The following is a 10,506-nucleotide window of genomic DNA, read 5'->3' on the forward strand; positions in this document are numbered from 1 at the left end:
GGCTAGGAACTGGAAGGGGCTGCAGTAGCCCTGCGGGAGCCCGGTGAGAGGCCTTGCTGCGGGCACAAACGGGGCAGGCCAGTACAAAGTCCTTTACCTCGTTCCTCATAGTAGGCCACCAGAAACGGCGAGCCAGAAAGGTGAAGGTGCGGTGGACGCCAGGATGGCAGGCAAACTGGCTAGCATGTCCCCACTGAAGCACCCGGGACCTGACCGACTCCGGAACGAACAGACGGCGTGGGGGCACGCCACTCGGAGCAGGATGGGAGCGCAACGCCTGTCTCACGACTGTCTCGATGCCCCAGGCCACCATGCCAACCACCTTGCCCTTGGGGATGATGGGAACTGACTCCTCAGCAGTCAGGCTCCTCCCTTGGTGTAGTCGGGACAGGGCATCCGCCTTAATGTTGCGGGAACCGGGACGATAGGTCAGAGAAAAATCGAACCGACTGAGGAAGCCGGCCCACCGAGCCTGTCGACCATTGAGACGCTTGGTCGCCCGGATGAAAGTCAAGTTCTTATGATCCGTCCAGATGGTGAACGGCTGCTCAGCCCCCTCCAGCCAATGGCGCCACTCCCCCAGAGCAGCTACCACTGCCAGCAACTCCCGGTTCCCGATGTCGTAGTTCTCCTCAGCAGGAAGGAACCGGCGAGAGAAGAACGCACAGGGATGAACCTTCTGATCCGCCACGGCTCGTTGGGAAAGAACCGCCCCCAAGCCGGTGTCCGAGGCATCCACCTCCACAATGAACTGCCTCTTAGGGTCGGGATGGAGTAGAACTGGGGCGCTGGTGAACCTCCTCTTGAGAGCCAGAAACGCGGCATCGGTAGCTGGGGACCAGATGAACGGCTGGGAGGGAGAGGTCAGCCTGGTGAGAGGTTCCGCCACGACACTGTAGTTCCGGATGAACCTCCGGTAGAAGTTGGCAAACCCGAGGAAGCTCTGCAACTCCTTTCGCGACGTGGGGTTCGGCCAGTCCACCACAGCCTGGATCTTGCGGGGGTCGGCCCGAGTCTGACCCTTCTCCACAACGAAGCCCAAGTAGTCGACAGAGGTTGAGTGGAATCGGCACTTCTCAGCCTTGACGAAGAGCCGGTTAAGGAGGAGACGCTTGAGCACCCGGCGGACGTGCTGGACATGATCCTCGAGGGTCCTGGAGAAGACCAGGATGTCGTCGAGGTAAACGACCACAAACTCGTCCAGCATGTCGCGGAGCACGTCGTTCATGAGCGCCTGGAATACCGCCGGGGCGTTGGTAAGGCCGAACGGCATTACCCGGTACTCGTAGTGACCTCGGGGTGTCTTGAAGGCGGTCTTCCACTCGTCCCCCTTCCTGATTCGAACCAGGTGGTAGGCACTCCGGAGATCCAGCTTGGTGAAGATGGTAGCCTGGGTGAGGGGCTCAAGGGTGGAACTCATGAGGGGGAGGGGGTACTTGTTCTTGACCGTTATGTCGTTCAGTTGGCGATAGTCAATACAGGGTCGGAGGCCCCCATCCTTCTTCTTCACGAAGAAGAAGCCCGCTGCCACCGGGGAGGACGACGGCCGAATGAGCCCTGCTGCCACTGACTCCGATATGTACTCGTCCATCGAAGCCTTCTCCGGAATAGACAGGCTGTACAGCCGACTGCTGGGAAGGGAAGCCCCAGGGCGGAGGTCAATTGCACAGTCGTACGGCCTATGTGGAGGGAGCGACTGAGCCCGGGTCTTGCTGAAAACCTCTCCCAGATCGTGGTACTCCGGAGGAATAGAGGAAACGTCCGGGGGAGGGACACTGGGGATTGGTCGGGGTAACGGGCTGGGGGCTGCCTGTAGACACTGGGCGTGGCAGGAGGAACTCCATTCCAGTATCATCCCAGAGGACCAGGCAATGTGTGGCTCATGCTGTACAAACCAGGGGTGCCCTAGGATCACAGGGGCCAGTGGGGACTGGATCAGGTAGAACTTGCGGTTCTCCACATGGTTTCCCGCCACAGTGAGGGAGATGGGACGGGTGCTCTGGGTGATGCGGGCCAGATGGCGGTTGTCCAGTGCAAAGGCCTCTACGGGCTCCTCCAGTGCTTCTAGCGGGATGTTAGCCTGGGCAGCGAACTCCGAGTCCAGGAAACACTCATCCGCCCCAGAATCGAGGAGGGCCCCCACTGTAATCCGCTGATCCGCCCAGGCCAGGGTGACGCTAATCCGCCGGCTCGGTGGTGCAGGACTACGGGAACAGGAAAGGTGACTCACTAGGATCTCCCGAGGTCCTGGTGAGCCTAATCTTTTGGCCGGGTGGGGCAGCCGCTGATGCGATGTCCCTTCTGGCCACAGTAGAGACACAGGCCTGCCCTGAATCGGGCCTCCCGTTCGGTTGGGCTAAGGCGCATGCGTCCCAGCTGCATGGGTTCCTCGCCAGTCGTCGTCTGTGATGAGGGCAGGACGGGAGTAGGGGGAGTAGGTTGAGCTACGGCGAGGGTCCTCTCCTGTGTGCTGGGTCTGTGGGGGGTGGGAAGGGATCCCCGGAGGACTCGCTCCCGCCTCCTCTCACAGAGGCGTCCATCGATGCGGATGGCGAGGTTGATGAGGTCATCAAGGGAAGAGGACTCCTCCCGTGTGGCTAGCTGGTCTCTCACCGCCTCGCTGAGCCCCCTCCGGAAGGTGACCCGAAGCGCAGGATCGTTCCACCCACTCTCCGCAGCGGCCAACCTGAACTCCACCGAGTAGTCCGCCACTCTGCCACCACCCTGTTGGATACTGCTCAACCGGGCACCGGGGTCCTGACCACTGGCTGGATGATGGAACACCTTACGTAGCTCTGCCACAAACTCCCTATAGGAGAGACAGAAGCTGGCACCCATGGCCCAGGAAGCGGTAGCCCACTGGGCTGCCCGGCCGGCGAGCAGGTTAATCACATACGCGACTCGAGCGGTGTCAGAGGTGAACCTGCTAGGCTGGTGAGCGAAAACCAACTCACACTGCATGATGAAGGTGGCACAAGTCTCAAAATCACCCTCGAACGGTCGGGGGCTGGAGAGGCTAGGCTCCCGTGGTACTGGGTTGGAAACCGCAGGGTTAACCGGAGAGGGATACACAGGGGGCGGGTTCACAGGCTGGTTCAGCGGCTGGGTGGTGAGGGCCATCGTCAACGCCCGCAGCTGTAGCAGGATCTCGGCTTGTTGGTCTGCCGATGCCGCCTGCTGACGAGTCAGGATCTCCACAGAAGCGTGGAGCGGCTGGACCTGGGCTTGGAGGTTCTGCACGGCAATGGAGGCCGCCTCCAGCTGGTGAGAGTGGGTGTTGGTCAGATGCAGCTGCCTACTAAGGGCAACCTGAACAGAGCTGGACAATCCACTCTCTGTGTCGGCTGGGGTCGTCATGGCGAGTTCGTACTGTTATGGTTTGTCTCTGACCCCAAGCGCACGACAACAGCAAGGTTTAGTTCTAGCCGAACACACGGCGTAGTTTATTGAGCACAACAAGTCACTTAGAAAAGAAACACAAAAAACTCAAAGTGTCCCCTTAGTCCACGGGTGATCGAACATCAAACCCCAAAAAATCCAAGAAAATACTCCACACAAAAAAGTCAGCAAAGACACGAGGGAAAGTTCAGTGACGACACAAGGAGGAAAGTCCACGGACATCATGGCTGAGTCCTGACACTTAATTTTCATTGTGTGACCAAAATGTTGTATTCAGGCAATTATTTGAACTCTCTCCTACAATATACTGTGTACAGTGCATGCACACATTTTCAATACATATTAAGAATGATTCAAACGTTAACAATTGCATGCTGTTTTTGTATTTGAGTTATATGTATGTCATTACGTATGTCAATATACTAAAATGCAACATATTGCATGTCTTTCTGCTCGCTTTAGGGAACAATTATCCCTACATATCTGACGACCTGAATGAAGACACCATCAGTGTTCTGGTTCGCCTCATCACTGAGAAGAAAGGTAGGTGTTGACCAACAGGCGCATCACTCACGAGCTGGTGGTCAGTCCTTTCATCCCTTCTGGCTTTAGAGGGGAACACAGTGTCGCCAAAGTACGTCACAGACACGTTTCCACTGCTGCAATCTCAGACGGGCCGCTCCTTAATTCCATCCGACTTGGTTGATGTTAGAAATGCAAACACAGCAAAGTGAAAAGAGACTTTTGGTTGTTTTTTAAAGGAAATAAAACGTTTTTTTTCCTGTTAGAATAAAAAGTGGAACAAACTGTGAATGAAAATAATGTATTTTGAACTTTTCCCAAAGAAGTTTATTATTTCAAATCAATCACCAATAAGCACAATTATCAATGTGATTTATAAACTTAGAAAATTGTCTAAATCCACATCCCAGAAGACAAGTCTGATTATTGTTATTTGTGGAATTGACTGGCACTGTCGGATTATTGAGTCTCATCTGAATTTTTGTGTGTGTTTCAGAAAATGCTGCTGCACTGGAGGAATTGCTGCTGGAGTACGAGAGCAAACAGATGGCCATGAGCAAAGGCTCGTCAATCAAGTATGAGACCACACACACTTACACACAATGTACAGTATATACTTTACCTTGAAGGTGTACTGTTGCTCCGTCATGCCGCTCCATATCAAGCTGAATACAGAGGCCAGGGAAGTCTGGAAAAGAGCAGGGCAGTGAACACTTTGGAAGGAGACTCCTGACAAGAGGCTCTCATAACCAAATCAATGTCCTGACCATGTGTGTGTAGATTCAGAAACACCTTTAAAATTGCATATAGTTTTAATGTGATTCTAAAAGAAAATATTATGCCTTGGCTCAAGCTCCCAGTAGAGCCATTTGTAACAGGTTTTATTTCTTTATATATCTCTGGTTGTGTGTTCAAATGCAGCACATTTTATGAATACAATGCCAACTGCAATTTATTCTTTTTTTGTATTTTTTTCAACAAACAAATAAAGAAAGTACTCTCATAGCAATTCATATGTAGTCTACATTTCCTCAGTGCAGCTCTGGAGTGGGCTGATACATTGGCTTCTGACACAGTTGTAACCGCTGTCTCGAGTCACGAGGCTTAAGGTCTGTCACGAAGGTCATTGGCTGTCACATAGCTTCAAGTCACACAGTTTACATGGCCAAACGTAGTTGTGGTTGGAACTTTGGTTGTAATCTGCGGCCGTTAAAAGTGCTCAAGCGGTCAGACGTTAATCTAACAAATCCAGCAACATGCTGCTTTACACCACAGTCTGCACCACCGTGTTTCCCTTTATCAGCAGAAGACCGAGAGGTAATCTCCAAACTCCAAATTGTCCCTCTAATGACATCATACAGGTGGTAATTTCATCCATTACACTCCAGTATGTACGCATGCCACGTCTACAATAGTCTATTGTAACATGTGAGCTTTAGATTCGAGACCATTCTGACACGCACACACAATATGCACAGCGAAATCTGGAAAGCTTTCAGATCTTGTGTGTGAGTGTGTGAGTATGTGTGTGTGAGTGTGTGAGTATGTGTGTGAGTATGTGTGTGTGTGTGTGTGGTGGGAGGTTATGCAGGGGTCACTATATGTCATACTAGTACAACACAGGGACACACAGCTGCATTCACCTCTTTTGCTCTGCTTTCCCTGCACAAAAGAACAATGGAAAGACCAACACTAAAGAGGCCTGGGTGCAAAGAAATACAACTTTAGATTTCATTTATTTAGTTAGTTTCCATTTACACACTCACAATAAACAAAGACAGAGATGAAGGTACTGTTTGGATATTTATTTATTTTTGTTCTCACTTATAATATATATATATATATATATATATATATATATATATATATATATATATATATATATATATATATATATATGTATACTAGAGCATTATGCTTTATTACTTAGCAACACAAAAAAACATAAAACTTGCCTTGACCCCAAACCCTTTCTGGCCTCATCCCTCCCTCCTACATCAGCTTGGCTCTCCTCCTTCTTCAATATGTAAAAAACTATTCTGAACTCATACCTGTATTGACATGGTCTTTGTTAGTGAAATAATAAGGAAAGTGTGTGTGTTTTTGTGCATATGTTTGCAGAAAATATAGATGGTTTTATACTGTACACTGAATGGACTCAAAAATCGATGACATTTACTGACATGGCAACCACTTTTTTAAAAGTTCTTAGGGATATTTGTCTTGACTAGGTTAAATATAAAATTGCCTGTTTTAATTTAATTTGTTTATGTATCCTCATCCTCTCCTACCCTTCCTCCCAGGTTCCCGATGCTGTCTCCTCTGTCCCCTTTCCGCTCCCTCCCCAGGCTGTGCCCCCATCAGTCCCACCTCCACACCATCTCTGGCCTCTCCGGCCTGGCCCCCAAACACGGCTTGCGCTGCACCCGGTGCGCCCAGAGGAAGTGGCCCGCTATCCTCATACCTCCCCTGGATTCTCTCAGAGATCCCCTGAAGCCTCCCCAGACCCTGATCCTACCCTCCCTGGACAAATCCCCTGACCAGCTGAAGAGGCCCCTGTTGGAGGGGGTGTTTGTCGACACCCACCACACACAAGCTGTTGTGCCAAATACTGTACAGGAAAAAATGGAAGGGTGCGAAGTGAAGGAGAAGGAGGGAGAGCTGACAGTGTTATCTGTGGGGAGGTGAGACACGTCCATATTGTTTCATACCCAACACACATCTAACATGACAAATGCAATGCTAATATTTTTTTACTGCAGCTGCACAACATTTCATTTATTTGAGTTTATTTTAATAATTACTTTTTAGATATCAATTTCACCTACACAATATATGATAACTTGGTCAAATATGATGCATTGTTGGAGAAATTACTTAAGATTAGCCCCTGCTCAATCAAATTCAGTCAGCTATGAGTTCAGTATCAGTACTTATAAGAATATAATGATACATTATTTAATAATTCAGCGCTGACAGGGGCCATTCTGCTGCAAGATCAGTAACTTTTTCCACGTTTTTCGGATATCACTTCTATACTTTCACCTCTAAATACAGGACCTTTGCTTTTAATAGTGTATTATTTCACTGTGATATTGCTACTTTTACTTATTCTACTTCTTCCACTACTGACAAATTCAGTCATTTTACCACAATCCAGTTGATTAATAGAAAGGCTTAAACCATTTGTAAACTCTACAAATAGTTTTATTGTAACATGTTTAGACCTACAGTACAATATGTAAAATAACCCTCAAAGTTGATTAAACACTGTAGAAGGAGTAATCAACTTTACACCCTCTGAAACTGTAAGAACGTGTGTGTTTAACATTACCATGATTTCCATAAATGTAACGGTGATCATATTTCAACTGCCAGGTTTCAAGTCGCTCAGATCCCCGAGCATAAACCTGTCACCGTGAAAACTAAAACATCATCCCAGGAGCAGCCCAACTCCCTGTTTGGAGGCAAACCGTTCTGCTCGTCTTCCTCATCTGGCGTCAGGAGGTACAACCCACGACACAGATGTTGCCGTTTCCCCCTTGCTCTCTTTTTGCTTCCATCCTCTCACTGGCTATAATCACTCTCTCCTCCACATTTCTTTCTTTTTCTGCACCTAACTTTCCAAGTTAAAGCTCACTTCCTTCTGGCCAGCACTGATTGATGTGGTCTGTTTGACTGGGAAAGGATATAGGATCAGTTAATCAGAGGAGAGTCTCTTAATCAGAGAAATGGGCTTCTTCTTCTTCTTCTTCTTCTTCTTCTTCTTCTTCTTCTTCTTTCTTCTTTCTTCTTTCTTCTATCCTATTGCCTGCTTATACACATGTAAAACATGAACCATGTGGCCCTGCCTGTTGTGGCAGGGCCACATGGTTCATGATGTCCTTTACACACACAACAAACTCGTAGGCAGTGATTTATGCTTTAAAATGAAGAGCAATGAGTTAATTGTGTTTATTTGTTGCACATTTTTTATTTCTTTGAAATCTGGATAATCTGTTTCATTCACCCGTCCATTCTGTCCTTCATGTCCTCATCTTGTCACGACCTTGACATTTTGACTCTCTCGTTCAGGTGAAGAGACAGAGAGACGGTGTATTATAACACTACCTTGCTGAATATGACCTCATCGTTCACTGACAACTGGACAGCTGGCAAGAATGGTGTTTCTAGACACCATGAAACCACAAGGACCACCTCGTGCTGGAGGAAGTTGTTTCTATTCACGCAATGAGAGGAATATAACTGTATCTGTGATCACATGAAACGATATTGTACTTTACAGATGTATCAGATGTAACATCATAGACGTTCTACTCCAATCACAGCGGCTTCGCTGTCCCAATACAAAGAAAAGTTGAAGAGTGTAGCTTTGTGATAACAGATTGTCAACGTCTGAGCAAGCAGAAAAAAGAGAAGTGTGCATCTTAAAAAAGTGCATTCTCTGCCCCTATATTTGTGCTTCCATATAAAAAAAACAAAAAAAAACATATTCAAATAGCTCCAAAGGCTCGAACAGCAGTGAGACTGAAACAAACATGTGTGTACATAACCCCCCCCCCCCCGGAAATGTCAAACCAAGTTATCTGTGATCAAGTGCCATATGAACTAAGAAAATCAAGATGGCATTACCGGAAAGAGCAAATCTGGTTTGGTTGAAATAAAAAACATACATGATTTGGGTCAAAAGACACTTGATTTAAGAGTACAGTACTACAGTAAGTATTAGAAGGACAACATGGGATAACGTTCCATATCATTTAGTTGTGTTAAATATTTTTTACCAGTTAAGTAATCCAGCTCCTCTTTTCTGCTCACATTTGGAGGTGATTTGAGGTTTTAGACCTTACATATGTTGAATGTAGTCTTAACAGAAGATGCACTCACTGAGTTCAGTGAACCTTTGAGGGTTTGAGAAACATTCACTCAGCCACGTGCACCTACCCTCAGTCAGCATTAATAATACTATTTGCAACCTTTAAGCTATTAGACTAGATCCAAGACGGTGATCAGGGACCAAAATGTGTTCCCAATACAGTATCACAGCATATGTTTTACAACACTGCGTCCCACTGGCAGTTAGAGCCATTTGGGTCCTGGTGTGAAGAAGTTAGATGGGTAGAGATCACTTTTGTAGAATAGACCATGTAAATTAATGTACATATGTAAATATGGGTGGGTATAGAAAGACAGTTCTGGCTTTTTTCCCCTTTTTTTTAAGCATACAGTTTGTATGAGGTGAAAGACAACTGCACTGCACCAATAAGTGACACTTGTAGTCCATCAATAATTTAAAAAAACGTAAACTCACACCATCATGAATATAAGCGTTTTCTGGATAAACTCAACATGAAAATGTTTAATAAATGCTTTTTTTTCTTCTTTTTTTTTTAGAAACCAAAACACACACATGCAGCACACATATCCAGAACTTAATCTCCATAACTGTAAGGAACCACTCCCACATAAATACACACACACACACATTTTTCGTTTTTACAGTTGAATTAAATAAACCAACAAGTGGATTCGTGGTTGAGAAGTCATGCTGCTCACTTGGCTTCAGTTTACATCCTCATGGCTTCTAAAGAGTTTACGATAACTATCCACTCATGTTCATATTTCCTATTGTGTTTCTTATTATGAATTCAACATGTCTGGAGGACTGGATATGTATTGGTTGCAGCAGTTACACATTTTCATTTTATCTGTTTTTATTACTATTATTAGGATTATTATTAAATGTGTTCAAGCTGAAGTGTTTCTACCGTCAGGTAGAAAGAAAACATTCATCTCATCAACTTTGAAGAGTGCATTTATAATATTTAATTTTTCTGTATGATGTTATTACTCTTGAAATAAAGAAGAGGTGTATTTTAAATGCTGTCTCGCTGGTGATTTGTCTGCTGTAAATGTGAATGTGTGCGGGGACTGGCTTGTCTGTGTGACAGTGTCGCCCTCTAGTGGTGGTCTGGTGTTAATTCGCTAACATGACTACTGATTATCTAAATCAAGTGTATTTTTCAAAAGGGCTCAGCTATACTATAACTAAGGTTCCTCTTCCCACAAATCACAGTCAACACTTTCCAAACTCAAGACACTTAACAAACAGGCTGATGTTACAACAAACTTCTCTGGTTTCAAATACACTGCTCCGCTCCTCAGAAGCTGTTTAATCAGACACTACCTGAGAGAATGAATTAACTTAAATGAAAGGAAAACTACACTCTTTCAGAAAATGTGTCACAGAACTATAGTGAGTCTCAATCTACAGCCAATAAATAAACAAATGCAATAAAGTACACGAGACAACTGATAAAAATGTATTTGATTATCCTTCTCTTTTAGTTCCTTCACATTTTGTAGCACAGAATAACACACACACAAACACTGCTGCAGCAAAGTAAGTCCTAAAGGCCACAAAGTGGTCAAGTGTATCCTCTCTGTCTGATATATGCAGAGAACGGTGAGCTGAGGAAAACCCACTTGTTCCTACACAAACATCAGGTGCAGTAGAATCCTTAACCAAAGTCACATCTGTGGAGCACTCTGTAGTTTCATTCTGTCCATTCATATAGCTGTTCA

General features: G+C 46.2%; 1 protein-coding gene across 2 annotated transcripts in view; it reads left to right on the forward strand.

Moving 5' to 3' along the window:
• The window catches only part of relt (RELT TNF receptor), a 32,849-nt gene extending 23,049 nt beyond the window's left edge, over positions 1–9,800 (forward strand). The window contains exons 7-11 of one of the 2 annotated variants that reach the window (XM_034549307.1): positions 3,862–3,942; positions 4,418–4,496; positions 6,225–6,605; positions 7,300–7,428; positions 7,996–9,800. In XM_034549307.1, coding sequence (XP_034405198.1) covers positions 3,862–3,942; positions 4,418–4,496; positions 6,225–6,605; positions 7,300–7,428; positions 7,996–7,999 — 674 coding nt within the window. In that variant the 3' untranslated portion in view covers positions 8,000–9,800. The remainder of the gene's footprint in view (positions 1–3,861; positions 3,943–4,417; positions 4,497–6,224; positions 6,606–7,299; positions 7,429–7,995) is intronic. The other variant, XM_034549308.1, reaches the window with a different exon arrangement.
• Positions 9,801–10,506: the final 706 nt, after the last annotated feature.

This window comes from Cyclopterus lumpus, chromosome 13 (genome assembly GCF_009769545.1).
Source record: "Cyclopterus lumpus isolate fCycLum1 chromosome 13, fCycLum1.pri, whole genome shotgun sequence".
NCBI lineage: Eukaryota > Metazoa > Chordata > Actinopteri > Perciformes > Cyclopteridae > Cyclopterus > Cyclopterus lumpus.